Source organism: Chlorella variabilis (genome assembly GCF_000147415.1).
Source record: "Chlorella variabilis unplaced genomic scaffold CHLNCscaffold_5, whole genome shotgun sequence".
Lineage (NCBI taxonomy): Eukaryota > Viridiplantae > Chlorophyta > Trebouxiophyceae > Chlorellales > Chlorellaceae > Chlorella > Chlorella variabilis.
The window spans coordinates 294450-312027 of record NW_005435083.1 but is presented as its reverse complement, the minus strand read 5'-3'; the positions used below and the strand labels follow the sequence as shown (position 1 = coordinate 312027).

The window sequence follows — 17578 nt, the reverse complement described above, 5'->3', positions numbered from 1 at the left end:
GCGCAGCGCGGCCAGCCAGGCGTGCTGCTGCGCCGCCTCCACCTCCTCCTGCCCCACCAGCAGCCCCACAGCCTCAAACGCATACAGCCGGTCGTCCACCGCGGTGATGGCGCCCAGCGCCAGTGCGCCGCGCCCCCCCGCCACGCCGCTCGACCGCGCGGAGGCGGCCGCCTCGGGGGCGGGGCTGCCCGCGATGGCTGCCAGGTGCGGCTGGATGCGCTGCGGTGGCGGGCGGGGCGGGGGCGGGGCACGGGAGAGCAGGGTGAGGCGCAGGGCAGGGGTGAGGCGCAGGCTGGGGCGAGCGAAGCAGCGAGGGGCGGCCAGGGTCGGGGCCTGGCGCAGCCGCCGGCGCCACACATGGCTGGCGCGGCCGTCAGCACCCACTCTACCGCCACCACCACCCCCACCACCGCCACCACCACCCCCACCACCCCACCACCTCCACCACCAGCCACCCGCCCACCTGCAGGATGTCAGGCAGCAGCGGCCTGAGGCTGCCGCGCAGCTGCTTGGCCAGGCGGCACAGCAGGTAGGCGGCGCGGCGCGACACCGCCTCGCACGGGTGGCCCATGCCGTGGCCGTCCAGGAAGCGCTGCGCGACGGCGGCCAGCAGGGCGCCGCCCGCGGCCGCCGCCACCCGGCTGTACCGCACGTACGTCTCCAGCAGCGCCAGCGCCACCAGGCGGTGCTTGGCAGCCGGCACGTCCGCCTGCGCGCGGGGGCGGTGCCAGGCAGGCGGGCGTGGTGTGGCTGAGTCGCACCTCGGCAGGGGTGGGTGGCCGCCACACCCCGGCTCCAGCCCAGCCAGCGGCAGGCCATGCAACCTCGCAAGAGGCAACAAACAAGCAGACGTGCAGCAGCGCGCGGCGCCCACGTTCCTCCGCCGCCGCCCCCCGCTTGCCTGCATGACCCCCGCCGCCAGCTGCGCCAGCACGCCGCTGCCGGGCCGCATGTCCGTCTCTGGCGCCGCCTCCCCCAGCTGGTACAGCAGGCTGACGGCCACCTCCACATCCTGCCAGGGCGGCGCGCCCGCGGCGGCGCCCCGCCCCCCCGCGCACGACAGCGCGGCCGACAGGCGGGCCCCCACAAAGGCGTAGCCCTGGGGCCGCGCCAGCGCCGCTGTGTTGCGGAACAGGGTGAAGAGGTCCTGCCGGCGGTCCGCCATCGCGCTCTCCTCCTCCTCCGCCGCCACCCTGCGCGCGGGCGAGCGGGCGGGGCAGGGCGGCGAGGGGACGAGGCGGGGGTCGGTGCCTGGGGCGGCTCACAGAGGCAGGCAGAGGCCCGGGTGCATCCGCACCCACACCCGCCCCGCACCTCCCAGCGCGCTCGCCCCTCGGCGCACGCCATGCGGTGGCCCCCACCACACGCACACACACACACTCGCATACATCACCCCACACGCACCGCCACCGCCGCTGCCACTGCCGCCCCCCCCAGCAGCCCACCTCTCTGTGGCGGAGGCGGCGGCCACCTCGTACGCCGCCGAGCGGTCGGGGAAGCGCGCGCAGGCTGCCAGCGCGTCGAGGATGGCGGGCAGGTGGGCGGCAGCGTCGGCCGGCAGCACGCCGCCGGGCGCACGCTTGTGCGCGGCGCGCAGCCGGGCCACGTACGCCAGCAAAAAGGGAACCACCGCGGCCGCCACCTCGTCGCTGCCGGCCCGCAGCGCGGCCAGCACGGCGGGGAAGAGGGCGTCGAGCAGGGCGGCGGCTGCGCGGCACGCCGCCGCCGCCTCCCCCGCCGCCTCTGAGTCCACGGCCAGCCCCACCGCCGCCATGCTGACCACGCTGTTCTCCACTTTCTTCCACGCCTCCAGCACCTCGGTGGCCAGGGCAGCCAGCAGCCTGGCCGGCGGGAGGGAGCGCAGCGAGGACAGGGGGACCGTGAGGGTGGGAGGCAGGGGCGGCGGCTGCGCGCGCAAGGATGCCCCCCCTGCCAGGCTGTCTGCCGTGCCAGGCTGCCTGCCGTGCCAGGCTGCCGCCTCCCTCCTGCCCCAGCCCCTGCCATGCCGCCCCCACCCCGCACCCCGCACCCCGCGGCGCCACCCCACCTCGCATACTTGGCCGCCAGCTCCGGCTCCTCATCCACAGCGGGCAGCCCCGCCTGCCAGCGCGCGCACACGGGCACCACCCCCAGCCGCTGGATCAGCTCCAGCTTGGGCGTGGCCTCCATGCGCTTGCTGCAGGCAGGGTGGGGAGCCGCGGCCGGCGGAGGTGTGCAAGGCGGGGAGCATGGCGGCGGCGGGGCGGCGGCGGCGCGGCAGAGGGCTGGGGTGGAGGTAGGGGCGCCACTGGCGCAGCGCCCTGCCGCCAGCTGAACGCAGCGGGCTGCCCAGATCCGGCAGCGGCAGCGGCGGGGCGGCGACGGCAGCGCCAGAGGCGGCAGGGGGACCGACAGCAGGCAGCGGCGGCCCCTCCCCCACACCACACCACACCACACCACACACACACACACACACACACACACACACACACACCTGACAATCTCGGTGAGCACGTCGGCGGCGGCGCCGCGCAGCGCCTCCTGCGGCGCCCCCAGCACGCGGAACAGCAGCGGCACGAACGTGTCGTTGGCCACCAGGCCGATGTCTATCCAGTGCACATAGCGCTGCACCGTCTCCAGCACCGCGGCCGCCGTGTCTGGCGCGGCGGCGTGGCAGGCGGCCACCACGGAGCACCAGGCGGCGGCGATGTCGCCCAGCGCCCGCTCCCGCATGCTGTCCTTGAAGTGCATCGAGCGCTTGGCCTCCTCCGCTGAGCGAGGCACGTCCAGGCTGATGATGTCCTGGTCCACGGAGGACAGGATCCTGTGTGTGTAGGGAGTGGGTGGAGGGGGGTGTTAAAAGGGAAGGAAGGGGGGGCACCGGCGGGGAGCCCCCGGGGCTGCCGCTGGCATGGCATGCGGCGGGCGCGGCACCGGCACCCTGCGTGGATCCCTTGCGTGGACCCCCTGCCACCACCAGCACGCTACATACACGCGCACGCACACACGCGCGCACACACGCATGCGCCGCACCTGCAGAAGAGGTCGACGGCGGCGGGCCCCTGGCCCAGCGTGCCCAGCAGGTCCTGGAAGAAGGAGGGCCACTCATCCGGGTACTCCTGCCCCGCGATGGCCACAATGGCCTGCGCCACCTTGTTTTTCAGAAAGGCGGGCAGCGCGGCAGAGGCGGGCGAGGCGCCGTGCTGGATGAGGGCGCGCTTGAGCGCGGCGCGCGCGTCGGGGGGCAGCGCGCGGTAGCCGCCCCGCGCCAGCTGGCTCAGCGCCTGCGCGCACCAGAACCGCACCTCCACGTACTGGCTGCTGTCGAAGCGTGCCAGGCACAGCTGCCAGCTGTCGGGGGAGGCCTTGACCTGCGCCAGGTACGCCTCCGCTGCCGCCCGCACCCCGCCATCCACGCCGCCGCTCTGGTCAAAGGTCAGCAGAATGGCCTTCTCAAAGTCGTCCATGCCAGGCTAGCTGCGCGCCAGGCGCGTGGGGGCACGCGACCCCGCAGCCTTCCCTGCAGCCAGCGGGGTCGCAGGGGAGGGCGTCACAAGGGAGGCAGGCAGCAGGAAGGCGGCTTGTGAACAGGCGGCAGGTGTCACCGCCGTCGCCCGCCCGGAGCAGCAGCGGGTGCGGCACGCTGGGCCCCTGCTGACAGTGACAATAACGAATCGCCGTCTGGCGACTGGAAGCAGATACGCAGAGCACAAGCCAGCAGCGGGCCCTGAGCCGAGTGATGGACAGCGGGTGTCGCCCGCAGCAGTTTCCAGACAACATCAGCAATCTCCATGAGCTGCGAAGCTCGTTTCAAGGGCCACCAGCACGGCAGAGGCGCATGCAGCACCCCTCGCCTCGCCGACACCCCACAGAGGGGCAAAGGGCGCCGCCCCTCTCATGCATTCACCTGGGCAACCCTGGGGTGTGCAAAACTGCTGCGGAACGATTGACTTGGTGATGTCTCGGGTAGGGGACGTCGCGGTGAGGCTCTAAGGCCCTTTAGCTGAGCAGAACGATACAGATGATATGCTACACGGTGTGGGATTGATGGCGCAAACAAAGGGCTAGCTGGAGGAAGAGTGGCGGCCCGGCGGTACGACGCCGCCCGCTGTACCGTCGAGCGATGGCGGCAGACGCACAGGAACAGAGCTGGGCAAGCGCAGAAGGGGCAGGGAAGTGCAGAAAGGTGGTGTTGGCATGATAAACCTTTACAGGGCATGCGGCACCACGGCCACCGGGATGCTGCTCCGATGGACGACCGCCTTGGTCACGCTGCCCACCCACATCTCCCTCAGCTTGCCCTTGCTGTGGCGCGCCATCACAATGGCCTGTGCATCCACATCCTGCACAGGCACGGGCAAGGCGGGGCACGCATGGCGGGATGTTCTCAGGCTCCGATCCGCTGCCCACGGGAGCCGGGCAGTGTGGCCAGTAGGCCCCACCTGCGCCTTCTTCAGTATCACGCCCGTCACACTGTCTGTGTCTGTGGGGCCCACGATGACATGTAGCTTGAAGGCAATCTGCAACGGGAAAGCGGCAACATTGAGGGCGGCTGGCAGAGGTGGAGGCGCGGGCTCGGCAAGCCGCCGCACACACACCTTGGCCGCAATCAGTTTTTTTGCAAAACGATGAGAGACAAACAGCTTGGTGTCCTCCACCTCGATAAGCTCAGCATTCTCATCTGCAGGAGAGGGCAGAGGTGGGATGGGGCAGACAAGGCAGGGACATAAAGAAGCCGCAGAGAGAGACCTGATGTTAACAGGCTGCTGATGTTTACAGGTGCGGGCCTGGTGTTGCATGCCGCAGCTGGTGTTCACTCAACTGGCGGGATGTATGTCCCAGCCCATAGGTGCAGCATCTGCAAGTGTCAGGGGCGGTAGGAGGCGGCAGTGCTGTGCGGCACATGCAAGGGAGAAGAGCCGCCTGCTGCGGGCTGAGAACCTCCCCATCCATGAAAAATCTGTCACCACAGACACCACATTCAATCGCGGCCAGTCACCTGCGGCTCTGGGACCACATGCAAGAGGTGGAAGACGCTGCCCTTGCCAAGCATCGCTATCGCCCACTCAATCGCCTGCACAAGGCAACCCGAGACTGGTCATCCTACTTGGCGCCCGCTCCCCCCAAGTGCTCAACCTTTCTCTGGCGCTACTCTAGCCCACCTGCTCGCTGTCATCCGTGTCATCACTGCAGCAAGCAGATGGAAGGGAATGCTGGTGTGGGTGGTGCCTGGGCAGCAATGGGTAGCAGGCTGCTGGGCTGCCCCGAGCCCCAAACAATGCCACTGGGGTCCTTTCCACGCAAAGGTGCCTGGTCTGCTTCTGTCTCCACGTGGTTGACTTACACTGGGATGAGGAAGTGCCGCCCCTCTGCCCCTGATGATCTATCTACTGAAAGCAGCGGTCGATGAGCCTCGGCGTGCTGCGGTGCCTGCGGCAGCGCCGGCGGGCGTTGCAGAGGCCCGCCACCCTTTCTGTATTGCACAAGGCATGTGCCCACACAGCATTCCAAAGGGAGGGCAGGGCTGAGGCACACAGCAGGGTGAAAGGTGAGTGTCGGCGCCCTCACCTCGCTGGGTCCTGGCTCAGTCATCTCCTGTGCGGACACTGTCTCCTCCGTGGTCATGTCGGGTTGGCTTGTGCAGCCCCCAGGGCTGCTCAGCGACATGTCGCCGCTGTGGCCCCGTCAGAGCCTTGCTGGACAACCTTCTACCGGACCCACCACTTGACGTAGTGCTCTCCATCTGCCTCAGTGTCTGGAGAGCGCTGAGGGCAAGGGAGCAGGGCCAAAGTTCAAGCGCCAGCATTGGCGTGCATGACTTCTCGCACAACACCCCAGCAAGCCCAAGGCGTCGAGCATGATGGCTCGTGAGGTGAGCAGCCGCCGCGTTTGTGCCGGCAGCCCTGGCCGCCGCCAACCTCTCGGGACCACAGCTGCACCACCCAGCTGCGTGCATGTCTCGCCCCTTGACCACTGCAGGGCGATCCACTGGCACCACAGCCCAAATGTGCGGGTGGGGTGGCCCCCGCTCCGCCAGCACCGGCGGCGCCACCCACGCTCCAACCGGCAGTTGCCGCCGCTCGCCCTGGTGCGTGGGCTTGACGTCAGATTGAGCAGCTGTGTGGTATTGCTGTTGCTGAGTGGGTGGTGCTTTTATGGCCACCCATCCCGCGTGGCAACGTCCTCGCACCCTGTCGCAGTGGCTTTAAGGCCTGCTGGCGTTGTGCCTGCGCTCGCGTCCGCTCCAGCACCCCCAGCAGCAGCAACCAGGCCCGCCCAGCCGCTGGCAGCGCCATCGCCCAGCAACCCAGCCCCGCTGGCAAACTTTGCGGCGAACGCTGGGATGCATACCGCCGGCCCGCGGCCCGTGCCTTGGCCCGGCGCCGCGCCTAGGCCGCCGGGCGCGCCAGCCCACGCCCCCTCCTTCCCGCGACTAGCCGGGCTGCCGCTGGGCCAGCCACGCGCGCCTGGCAGTGCCTTGCCCATACCGTGGGCGGTGGCGGGGCCGCCAGCACCCACCCGCCCCACCCCCCTGCTGCCCCTGCCAATCCCGCTCGGCATGGGCCCCGCTGCGCTGAGCGGCGCCGCCGCCCCCGCGTCAGCGGTGCCGGCGCTGCGGCCGGTCTCCAGGCCAGCGGGTGGAGGTCCGCAGGTGCCGCAGCAGGGCATGGCAGCAGGGCCGGCGACTCAGAGCCCAAGCCCGCTGCTGGCGCCCACCAGGCCCCAGCCGCTCGTGCCCGCCATGCCCGCGGCAGGAGCGGCAGCAGCGGTGCCGCCGCCGGCGGGTTCGGCTGCCGTCCCCGGCGCCGTGCTGGGCATGAAGCGGAAGGCGGACGCAGTGCAGCAGGGGCAGCCGGCACGCATCCTGCCCGTCCCCGGCATGCCGGCAGTCGGCGTGCCCATGCTGCCGCACCCGGCAGCGGCTGCCACCGCTGTGGTTGGCCAGCCGATCGAGACGGTGGCGGGCGCGGGGCTGCTGCCGCCGCCACCCCACCCGTCTCCAGGCCACGGCGGCAGCGCCCAGACGGACGGCGGCTCCAGCGACGACGACGAGGCGCCTGGTGCGGGCGCCGGCGGCGAGGCGCAGGCCAGCGAGGCTGCCTCTGCTGCTGCTGCTGCAGGTGGGGCTCTCCGCTGTGCAGCGATGCGTGATGGCAGACAGCTGGGGTCCGTAGCCGAGCGGGGGAAATTGCGCGTGTCGGCTGCCTCCCTTAGCCTGGCGCCCAGCCCTGCTCCATGCTGTCCGCCCCTTTGTTCCCACAGCAGCGTCGGCGGCGGCTGGCGGCGAGGTGCATGGCGGGCACAACAGGAAGGCTCGGCTGGTGTGGACCCAAGAGCTGCAGTGAGTGCCTCGCAGCAAGCTGCTCCCCTTGCTGCACCTGCGCTGCCTTGCCGCGTGGGCAGCGCTGGTGCAGCAGTGTGCTGGGAGGCCCTGCGCCGGCCGGCCGCCAACTGCAACCCCACCGCCACCCCGCTGCCTGCAGCAATCGCTTCATCAACGCCCTCAGCCACCTGGTGAGCGCCCCCTGCTTGCTGCCAGCGGAGTGGAGCAGCGCTCAGCGCGTCTCATGGCGGGCTGCGGGTGCGGGCAGCCCCTGGCCACGCGCCTTGCAGCCCGGCTCACCCTTCCATGCCACACGTGCCTCCCGCCGTTTGGCCGCCCGCACGTGCAGGGCCTCAAGAATGCTGTGCCCAAGAGCATCCTGGCGATGATGAACGTGGATGGCATGACGCGGGAGAATGTGGCCAGCCACCTGCAGAAGTACCGCCTGTACCTGCGCCGCTTGGGAGGGCTGAGCGACAAGGACCGCGCCGATGCGGACGCGCTGCAGCGCCTGCACGAGGTGGGGGGAGGAGGGCGGGGCGGCTCAAGGCAGGGGCATGTAGGGAGGTGCAGGCAAGGGGTGGCGCATCGTGGCAGGCGAGGCTCTTGCCACTCCAATGCGCAGCATGCACCACAGGCGGCTGGGCATTGCGGCCCAGCAGAGAAGCGAGTGCGCTGCGTTCACCCCGGCCCCATCTCTTCCCCATCCCTTCCCTCCTCCCTGTGTGCGGCTGCAGCAAAACGTGCAGGCCATGGCGGCCCAGCAGATGCTGCAGCACAGCCTTGCGGCCATGCAGGGCCCGCCTGCGGGCGTGCTGGCAGCCATGGGCATAGGCGGCTATGCATATGAGCACCAGGCCGGGCAGGTGCAAGGGCAGCCGGCTGCAGCCGCTGGCGGTGGAGCAGCAGCGCCCATGGGGCCTCAGCAGGCCGGCGCTCTGGCCGCCCCGCTGCCTCTGAAGGTGGGGGAGGTTGGCGGCGGCGCTGCTGCACCTCCCAGCAGCGGGCTGGCCAGCCTGGCCAACCTCGCTGCCGCCGGGCTGGCCGACCTAGCCGCCGCTGCTGCTGGCTCGGGGGCAGCAGGCACAGGCGGCAGCAGCAGCAGCTCCCCGCCTCTACCAGCAGCAGGTGCAGGCGCGGTGGCTGGCCCCGGGCCCAGACCCGTGCCTGGCATCCAGGGGGTGCCGCTGGCCGCCAGCCTGGACCTTGCTGCACCACCTGTGCAGCCAACCTGGGCCGGCGAGCACGCGAATGGCAGCCGCGCCGTTGCTGCAGCTGCGCCCAGCTTGCCGGGCCCTGGCAACACAGCAGCACCTGCTTTTGGCACTGGGGCAGATGGTGACGCCAACGGCACGGCCCACTCACACCATCTTGGGCCCCGCGCTGCGGCTGCGGCTGATGGCGCCGCAGGCAAGCCTACCCCTGCTGCCGTGATCTGGGCCACTGCGCCCGGCACTCCGCCAGAGTAAGCTGCTGTTAGGACTGCCGGCTGCCATGGCAGAGCACAACGCATGCCTTCACTCCCGCCAAATGAACGACTAGGACCCGCACCTCGCCCACGCCGACGCACGACTCCCTGTGATGATACGACCTGCGATTGCACCCTGCGGAGCGATCGCCAAGACCTACTTTGTCCGACGATGCTGTTGATACTCATGTCTGCCGTGTCTGCCGTATACCTTCCCCTCATCTCCTTCTGAACTGTTCTGTTGAGCCTCCCGCAGACTGCCTGTTTTGCTGCTTTGCGCTCACCTTGCCTGGCCGGCCCCGGCCCTCCCTGCCGCCGGCCCTGTACTCTGTACCCTGAACACTCGCGCTGTACATCGTTTGCCGCTGCATCTTTACCAGCTGTAACATAGTCCAAAACATACATACCATGGGCAGAGGTGGCTGGGCACCTGGGGCCTGCGAGGAGGAGGCGCGGCGACGGCGAGCGGCGGGTGGGCGGCGGGTGGGCAAACCCAGCCAGCCTGCATTGGAGCCCCCCGCCTCTGGCAAGCTCGATCGCTCACTGTTCATGCAATTTGGCATGCCCTGAGCTCGCGGAGGGCTGAAGCAACGCCGTTTGTCATACGTGAAGGCACAGCAGGCATCGCAGGTGGGACACGCAGCCTCTGTAGGACATCTCAAAAGTAGAGGAGACCGATCGCACGTCCTCATAACTGTCGCTCGCTGCTTGCTGTTTGCCCTCGCCTCCTCCCGCCGTCAACCCAAACCCTTGCAGCACCTCCGGAGGCCGGTTGAACGCAGCAGCGGGTGAGCATTCACTTGACATTGCCAGATTGCGTTCTGCGCATTTCCATACCTGCTGCGCGGCCAATGCAAGTGTGGCGCTGGGCAGCAGGCCACTGAAGGCACCAGGAGGCAAAGTTTGTCACCCTCTTCAGCTCGGCCCCCGAGCTGGCGTGCCCGCGGGCAGGCCCCTTGGCTTGCTTTGCAATGTTCGACATCAACAGCCGCAGCCAGGGAGGTGGCGGGGTTACAGATGACTTCAGGGCTTCATCACGTCGAGGGATGTTTGGCCCACTGAAACACCCCCTCCCGCCTGCAGCATCATGCAGGCAGCGTCGATGAAGGCAGCCAGCATCGTGGCGGCGCCCCAGGCGGTTCGTGCCCGTCGAGCCGGCCGCACCGCTGGCGGCGTCAGGGTCGTGTCGCGCGCCAGCGCCACCCTGGACAGCACCCTTGCCAGCGACCACTGGAGCGGCGGCAGCCCCCTCATCCTGCCCAACGGCACGGTGAGCAGGCCAAATGCTCGTGGTGTTTTGCGAGGAAGTGCGTGCTTTGTGAAAGAGTCCGCAATGCTGCCCCGCCCACCCGCACCCTCCCGCCGCTCCGTGCCTGCAGGTCACCCACTCCGCCACCCAGGACCAGCTGGAGGTGATCCAGACCCTCCAGCCCATGTTTGAGGAGCACATCCTGCCCCTGCTGACCCCCGTGGAGGACCTCTGGCAGCCCTCCGACTTCCTGCCCTCCTCCCAGGACCCAGACCAGTTCTACCAGGAGGTGAGCTGGGGTGGCATGAGTGCAAGTGGTGGGGCTGAGGCTGGCGGGGAACCAGGCACGAGCAGAGACCCCCCCCCGAGTATGTACAAAGGGGAGTGCTTGCGGGGCTGCTGCAGCCCTCTCCCTGCCCACCCTGCCGCCTGCCCCCGCCCCGGCCTGCAGATCACCGAGCTGCGCGAGCGCGCCGCCGAGCTGCCCGACGAGCTGTTTGTGTGCCTGGTGGGCGACATGATCACGGAGGAGGCGCTGCCCACCTACATGGCCATGCTCAACACCCTGGACGGCGTGCGCGACGAGACGGGGCGCAGCCAGCACCCGTACGCGCAGTGGACCAGGTGCGGGCGGCGCACTCGGCGGCCACACACGGCCTGCCCCGCGGCTCGTCCTTGCCTTTGCTGCTGCCGCCGCTGCCACCCGTGCCTCACGCCCGCCCTGCCCGCCCCGTGCAGGCAGTGGATTGCGGAGGAGCACCGGCACGGCGACGCGCTGGGGCGCTACCTCTACCTGTCTGGGCGGGTGGACATGAAGCAGGTGGAGCGCACCGTGCAGCGCCTGATCAGCGCCGGTATGGACCCGCGCTCCGAGAACCACCCCTACCTCTGCTTCGTCTACACATCCTTCCAGGTGTGTGTGTAGGGGGGGGGGAGAGGGGCTTGTGAGGAGGGAAGGGCCCTGGGGTGGCTGATCAGCCACCGGTGGCACCGCTCTCAAGCGGCCAGCAGGCTGATTCACTCCCTGCGCCTGCCTGCCCGCCTGCCTGCCCCCCCCCCCAGCACCACCACCACCACCGCCACACACAGGAGCGCGCCACCAAGGTGTCCCACGGCGGCACCGCCCGCATCGCCAAGGCCTGCGGCGACGAGCCGCTGGCCAAGATGGCCGGCCTGATTGCGGCGGACGAGAGCCGGCACGAGGCCGCCTACACCCGCACCATGGATGCCATCTTCAAGGCGTGAGTGGAGGGGAGGGGGGCAAGAGGGGGCAACAGCCCGGGGCCGTGGCAGCGGCACGCCCCGCACGTGCTTTAGAGGAATGGAAACGAGTGCAGGCTGCCTGTGGTCTCATGCCCACCCATGGTCTCATGCACAGCCACGTGTTCCAACCCCGCTCGGCGCTGCTGCCTCCCCGCCGCGCCTCCCTGCCGTGCAGCGACCCCAACGGCGCCATGCTGGCGTTTGCAGACATGATGCGCAAGCAGATTGTCATGCCGGCGCACCTGATGGACGACGGGCGGCACGGCGAGCTGAACAACGGGAGGAACCTGTTTGAGGACTTCTCGGGTGGGTGCGGGCTGTGCTGCCGGTACAGCCGCTGCAGGCTGCCAGCCGGGGCCCCAGCCTGGGCTGCGGTAGCTACAGCCGGCGTGCGTTGTTGCCGCCCTTCCACCACGCCCTGCTGCCCCAGCCGCACCCACCCTCGTCCCTCGTGTGGCCCCTGCAGAGGTGGCCGAGGGGCTGGGCGTGTACACCGCCATCGACTACTGCAAGATCATGGAGCACCTGATCCAGAGGTGGGGGGCTGGTGGTGGGGCGGGGGTGGTGCAGGCCGACCCCACACTGCAGCAGAGCCCACAGACCGTACACCTGCCCGGGCCGTGCCTGCCACAGGTGGCGGATCGCAGACCTGACGGGGCTCAACCCCAAGGCTGCCGACGCCCAGGAGTTTGTGTGCAACCTGCCTGCCCGCATCCGCAAGCTGGCGGAGCGCAAGGCTGGTGAGTGGGAGCAGGGGCCGGGGCACGGGCCAGCAGCAGCTGTGCACAAGGTTGGCAAACAACTGCGGTTCCACACCCACCGCTGCCCGCGCCCCCTCCCTGTGCCTGCCTGCAGTGCGCAAGGCCAAGGCCAAGAAGACTGCCGTCCAGTTCAGCTGGCTGCACGACCGCGCCCTGGCCGTCTAAGCAGGTGGCTGGCGGGTGCCTCAACTGCCCCCACTGTACATTGGACGCTCTGGCCCTGGCGAGCAATCACCATCATACACATCAGCATTTGCCCTTTTGTTTCCCAACACCCTCACTGATACGATTCAGCCATCCGCTGATGTGCGGCATGGCTTTCCTTTTCAATTTGCCCTTGTCCCCAGCCCAGCTGCGATCACCTGCCAAACCCGTCCTTGATCTCAAACGACTCAATTTCAAAAACGATTTCACAACCCCAGCCTGAGTGTGTTCTCCACACGCATGTGTTGCATGCGTGTAAGTTGTGCAACTGTGGCCAAGAGCAGAGCAGAGAAGGAGGATGGGATACAGCGGCAGCAGGCAGCAACATCAGCAACAGCTTCGTAGGGGTGTCACGTCTTGGGCGCCTCCTGCTGCTTCCGCTTCTTGCCCTTGTTCCCCTTGCCTTTTCCAGACTTCCTGCCCTCCCCCTCGTCGTCCGAAATCACCTCCTCCAGCAGATCCACTGCACGGGGTTGGGTGGGGGTTGGGTGGGGGAACCGGCAACCCGCCCAAAGCAGACAGCAACACGATTCGTCTTGTTGTGCCACAGGCGCGCCGCCGACGCCGCCGCCTGCCGCCGCACCTTCCTCCAGGCTCATGTTCTTCTGCTTCAGGAAGTCGGTCATGAAGGCCATGGTCTGCTGCTTGAGCTTGGAGATGTTGTCAGACGTGGTGCCTGCAAGATGCAGTTTGCAGCGGTTGGACGTGTGCCAAGTTCAGTGGGCGGCAGCCAGCCACAGCCACAGCAAGTGATGTGCTGCACCCTCATCATCTGACATCCGAGCTTGCCTGTGCTGGGCAGGCTGACTTGGAGCAGGCGCTCGGTGCCGCAGCAGACGACCGCCTCGACCGCCCCTGGCGCCGCCGCCATGTGGGGTGTGGCCTTGCTCCAAGTGGCCGCTCTGGGCGATTCACTTTCCGCTGCTGATCCGCTGTTACGTGCCAACGAGCGAGGAGGGTGCTCGATTCCCCCTTGGTGACGATATTTCAGTGGCAAACGTCTGTGTATGGCGAGGCTTGAGGGTGCAGCAGTTAGCGCAGATGATGGCGTGGACATTGCTGTTGACCATGCACGGCCCAGGGCGCAGTGCTTCAGGCCCAGCATGCACGCCTTGCCTCGCATTGACTTCCAAATCTCGGCTCCCCTGCTTCCCGCAGCTGCTACATCCTGCTGACCACTGCCAAGTCACATCGCGGTGTGCTCGGGACAGAGAACCATCGGTTCTGTGCGGCATGGTGTTGGACTGGGCCAGCTCGGGCAGCGGAGAGTGCACCATCACCCTGCAAGACGCCCAGCAGCTCGCGGTCGACGCGGGGTTCACGTACAAAGGCGATCATGGCGGCCTACCACTTGCACGCCGGGCAGACCTGCAGGGTGAGCGCCGGCTGGGCTGGTGACAAGCCTGCAATACTGGCACGTGCCCTGCCCATCCCCTTTGGGCTTCCATGATTCCATCCAGTGAGTTGCTCCCCTTTTCCTGCAGCAATGTTTGAGCACTTCAACGTGAACACCCTCTCTGCATTCCGACACCTCTTTTGGACTCATCAGCTGCAGCCAGCATTGATCCGCGGAGCAAAGAGCACGGGTACAGCAATCCCCCGCTCCTCTGCTGCCAGTCCAAGCCGGTGGCAGGTGCAGCAGCACGAGGAGGAGATCTATGTTGGAGAGGTGCTGGATGGCAAGCGCCAAGGAATGGGCATTCTGCTGGGCAAGGTGGGCGGCTGCATGCGGCGCTCGTTCCATGGCGGCAATGGCTTGTAGATGCACTGCGGTGGATGCCGTAATGGCCTGTCATGCCACTGCCGGTTCATGCAGGGGGGCCACTCCTGGCTGCTCTATGTTGGCCAGTTCTCAAAGGGCAGGCGCAGCGGGCTGGGCGTAGCGGCATCGTCCCGTGGCGAGCGCCTAGCGGGGCATTGGCATGAGGATGTGCCCTGGGGGCCTGGGGTCTACACTTACGCCCAACCGGCCTCGCCAGGTGGTAGCCACGGCGAAACGGGCGGCGCAGCCAGCAGCAGCGGAGCAGCAGCGGGCGCAAGGTGGCGGTTGCGGTTTGAGGGCATTCTAAACGGCCGGCCACAGGGCAAGGGCTGCATGACATGGAGCGACGGCAGCCAGGAGATGGGCAGGTGCGCCGAGGGAAGGGCTGGGAAAAGGGGGCTGCACAACCTAGTTCTGGTGGTGCATGGCCACTTATGCGGGCCAACCCCACGCACTACTCCTCCCACCCAGCCCCTGCCTGCTTCGCTTGTATGTGCAGATTTGACGGCAACAATTGCTCCCAAGCGCTTGATGAGGCCGACGACATCAGCAGGGTGCTGGCGGTGGCTGCCGAAAATGCACGGAGCGCTCGTGCCGCGGCGGAGGCGGCACAGGAGGCTGCGCTGCAGCAGGAGCTGCACGTAATGCGGCAGGCACAGCAGCTTCTGGACAGGATTGCGCTGTTCCCCAAAGAGCAAATGTAATTGGTCGGATCCACAAGCCCACCCACAACGGTGGAGGGGCGGTGGTGCCCCATGCCGCCGCCACAGCATGCAGGCCACGCCCGCCTGGTCTGTTGGCCTCGGTCATTTCCTGCCATTGAGATGCAGGGCTGCAGCCATGTTGCTGCGGCAGGCTTGCCGAAGGCTCAGCACCTCCGCCTCGGCCTTGCTCCAACAGGCAGGCGCTGGGCCTGGCGCTCAGCTGGATCTGTTCGATGGGTGAGTGCCATTGATTTGCTGCAGGAGGGCAAGAGGTAGGGCTGTTCCCCGACACGCCGATCGGCGTTTTCCGTGCTACCCACCTGCCGCTGCAGGCCATTGAAGACGCTACACCGCGATCGAGCTGCCAGGAGCCCCCTGGCGCCCGACCCACTGGTGGTGAGGCGGGCGCCGCCGCCGCCATCTTCCGCCGCCATGGCCGTCCAGCGTCCACCGCCCACCCCATCCTCGTGTGCTGCACTGCCTGCAGGACGAGGTGGTGGACCGCCTGCTGGACCGGCTGGAGGACTGCCGGCGCAGCTTTGAGACGGCGGTGATTCTGGGTGGCGCGGGTGCCAAGGTGGCCGAGCGGCTGGCAGGCGGGCGGGCGGGCATCAAGGTGCGGGCTGCATGCCGTGGCGCACTCTCCACCCCTCCTGCCAGAACCTCCCTTGACCCATACCTCCTTGGTCTCACGCAGTGCAGGAGGTGGTGCATGTTGACACATCGGAGGCGATGCTGGAGCGATCACGGTCGCACGCAGAGGCCTCCAGCAGCGGGCGGCAGCACCCCGACACCCGCTACGTGCACTGGCCGCCCGCCTCCGAAGTGCTCCCGCTGGAGCCCGCCAGCGCCGACCGTGAGCTGCAGCTGCAGTCATGCCTGGTCGCTCTTCCTGCGTCCCCGCAATGTCATGCAGTGCTGGCGGCAGCTTGAGCTGACTGCCTTCCCCCGGCCTGCCGCAGTCGTCATCTCGTGCCTGGGCCTGCACTGGGTGAATGACGTGCCGGTGAGGGCTGCGCCAGCTGCTGCACGCTCCTTGTCACACATGATGCACGCCGCGCACTGCATTTTGGCACATTGCCTCACCTTCCGGAAATTGGTCGGGCGACGGAGCGATGCCGTCTCGGCTGTAAAGGCGGAAGCAGATCAACAGCCCCAGCGGCCGGGCACCCGTCTGAACAGTTTTGCTGCGTCAAGCACAACAGCAAAGCTACGGCGGGTTCCATATTGCCTTGGCATGCCATGCATGCATGCCATGATGCACCCACGCATTCCATCATGCATGGGAAGGGCGGTTGCGGCCTGCCTACGGCTTCCACTCGCAGCTGGCACAGGGTGCAGGATTGCGCTTCTCAGGCCCACCTGCGTGCTCCTCTTGGCTGGACGCAGGGCGTGATGGCGCAGTGCCGGCATGCGCTCAAGCCAGACGGTCTGCTGCTGGCGGCCATGTTTGGTGGGCACACGCTGCAGGTGGGGCGATGCTTGCTCCCGCAACTTCCGCCACCGCAGGCAGGGATTCCTGCTTTTCAGTGCGCCTGCCGCCTCCGCCCCTTGCTGCCCCGCCAGCGCAGGAGCTGCGCATCGCATGCACCGTGGCGCAGCAGGAGCGGGAGGGCGGCGTGTCGCCGCGAGTCTCGCCGCTGGCGCAGGTGACCGGCTGGATGCACCTGTGCCAGAGATGCGGTGCGAGGCACAGGCGCGGCAGGGGTGTCATCTGCGCCCTATCATGCCTTGCTGCTGGGCACTGAATTCCGTGTGCCCTCACCTTTGCCTGCCTGCCCGCCTGCCCACCTGCCGCCTCTCTCTCCTTGCTGGCTGTCAGGTGCGGGACGCAGGCAACCTGCTGACGCGTGCGGGGCTGGCCATCCCGGCGGTGGATGTGGATGAGATCCAGGTGCACTACGCCGATGCGGTGCAGCTGGTGCAGCACCTGAGGTGAGGCGACAGCCTGCACTGGATTGATGGGGGGCGCAGAAGCAGCGTCAGCATTGCGCTAGGTGCCACAGGTCACTGGGACAGGAGCACAGCTCCAGCTGGCTTGGTATCTGGTGGGGGCCACCTACCCGCTGCCTACCCACCAACCACGCCGGTGGCGCAGGAGCATGGGGGAGTCTGGCGGGCTGATCAAGCGGCGCCAGGAGCTGCCACGCAGCGTGGCGCTGGCCACAGCAGCGGCGTATGCCGGGCTGTTTGAGGAGGAGGACGGCAGCCTGCCAGGTGCGCCTGCTGCGGCTGTGGCTGCCAGTGTCCGCGGGGGAACGGCAGCTGCCTGCCTGCGTGGACCGCTAGGTGGCAAGGTCATGATGCCGGGCAGGCGAGTGTGGTGTCGGTGATGGGCGGTGTGCTGCCGTGCAGCCACCTACGAGGTCATCTACATGACGGGCTGGGCGCCACACCCGTCCCAGCAGCAGCCCGCCAAGCGGGGGTCGGCGACGGTGTCGTTTGAGGACTTGGCCAGGGACTTTGGGGAGGGCGGCGGCGGCGGCGGCGGCGGCCAGGGTGGTGCCCAGAGCGGCAGCGGCGGCAGCAGCAGCAGCAGCAGGCCGCCAGATTGATGCTGCATTTTGGGCTGTCCAGATGTAACTGTTGGAAACGTGAAGATGCCCAGGAGGAAAGCAGGGCGCTGGCTTTGTGCTCAGAGCCAGCCTGCCCAAGACATTCAGGGCTTTGCAGCATGTGCGCCCATCCACTCCCAGCTGGACCAGTTGCTTCAGTGCACTTGCAAGGAAAACATTGGCAAGGGGATGGGTGGGCGATCATTTGGAAATGCGATAGCAGCACATCATGGATAGGTGGGGGGGCCAGGAGATGTAACGAGTGCGATAACATAAGATGGGCATGCTTCCAGTACAGGAAGAAAGGGA

The 17578-nt window shown here is 68.0% G+C and overlaps 7 protein-coding genes across 7 annotated transcripts in view; 4 read left to right on the top strand and 3 right to left on the bottom strand.

The window, feature by feature from the left end:
* Window positions 1-3446, bottom strand: part of CHLNCDRAFT_142773 (hypothetical protein) — a gene marked incomplete at both ends in the record, with an annotated part of 5379 nt that extends 1933 nt beyond the window's left edge. The window contains 7 exons of the mRNA XM_005849418.1: window positions 43-219; window positions 464-709; window positions 875-1193; window positions 1446-1841; window positions 2048-2176; window positions 2474-2803; window positions 3013-3446. Coding sequence (XP_005849480.1) covers window positions 43-219; window positions 464-709; window positions 875-1193; window positions 1446-1841; window positions 2048-2176; window positions 2474-2803; window positions 3013-3446 — 2031 coding nt within the window. The remainder of the gene's footprint in view (window positions 1-42; window positions 220-463; window positions 710-874; window positions 1194-1445; window positions 1842-2047; window positions 2177-2473; window positions 2804-3012) is intronic.
* A 741-nt stretch (window positions 3447-4187) lies between these two features.
* Window positions 4188-5081, bottom strand: CHLNCDRAFT_142772 (expressed protein; the record flags this gene model as incomplete). The annotated part of the gene is made up of 4 exons (XM_005849417.1): window positions 4188-4322; window positions 4422-4499; window positions 4578-4660; window positions 5075-5081. 4 exons carry the CDS (start codon window positions 5079-5081, stop codon window positions 4188-4190), a joined length of 303 nt encoding a protein of 100 aa, XP_005849479.1.
* Window positions 5082-5132: 51 nt separating this feature from the next.
* CHLNCDRAFT_142771 (expressed protein) lies at window positions 5133-5604 on the bottom strand (the record flags this gene model as incomplete). Its single annotated transcript, XM_005849416.1, has 3 exons — window positions 5133-5166; window positions 5324-5409; window positions 5548-5604. 3 exons carry the CDS (start codon window positions 5602-5604, stop codon window positions 5133-5135), a joined length of 177 nt encoding a protein of 58 aa, XP_005849478.1.
* A 934-nt stretch (window positions 5605-6538) lies between these two features.
* CHLNCDRAFT_142770 (hypothetical protein) lies at window positions 6539-8772 on the top strand (the record flags this gene model as incomplete). Its single annotated transcript, XM_005849687.1, has 5 exons — window positions 6539-7100; window positions 7243-7321; window positions 7464-7494; window positions 7653-7823; window positions 8041-8772. The coding sequence occupies 5 exons, from the start codon at window positions 6539-6541 to the stop codon at window positions 8770-8772; spliced, it is 1575 nt and encodes a 524-aa protein (XP_005849749.1).
* Window positions 8773-10104: 1332 nt separating this feature from the next.
* Window positions 10105-12209, top strand: CHLNCDRAFT_48629 (hypothetical protein; the record flags this gene model as incomplete). The annotated part of the gene is made up of 9 exons (XM_005849686.1): window positions 10105-10140; window positions 10172-10309; window positions 10472-10644; window positions 10759-10933; window positions 11110-11261; window positions 11459-11589; window positions 11750-11819; window positions 11917-12023; window positions 12139-12209. 9 exons carry the CDS (start codon window positions 10105-10107, stop codon window positions 12207-12209), a joined length of 1053 nt encoding a protein of 350 aa, XP_005849748.1.
* A 1272-nt stretch (window positions 12210-13481) lies between these two features.
* On the top strand, window positions 13482-14714 carry CHLNCDRAFT_142767 (hypothetical protein; the record flags this gene model as incomplete). Its single annotated transcript, XM_005849685.1, has 4 exons — window positions 13482-13570; window positions 13866-13962; window positions 14065-14378; window positions 14510-14714. The coding sequence occupies 4 exons, from the start codon at window positions 13482-13484 to the stop codon at window positions 14712-14714; spliced, it is 705 nt and encodes a 234-aa protein (XP_005849747.1).
* A 67-nt stretch (window positions 14715-14781) lies between these two features.
* CHLNCDRAFT_142766 (hypothetical protein) lies at window positions 14782-17269 on the top strand (the record flags this gene model as incomplete). Its single annotated transcript, XM_005849684.1, has 10 exons — window positions 14782-14801; window positions 15047-15110; window positions 15202-15330; window positions 15417-15570; window positions 15677-15720; window positions 16104-16184; window positions 16286-16363; window positions 16537-16649; window positions 16813-16931; window positions 17070-17269. 10 exons carry the CDS (start codon window positions 14782-14784, stop codon window positions 17267-17269), a joined length of 1002 nt encoding a protein of 333 aa, XP_005849746.1.
* Window positions 17270-17578: the final 309 nt, after the last annotated feature.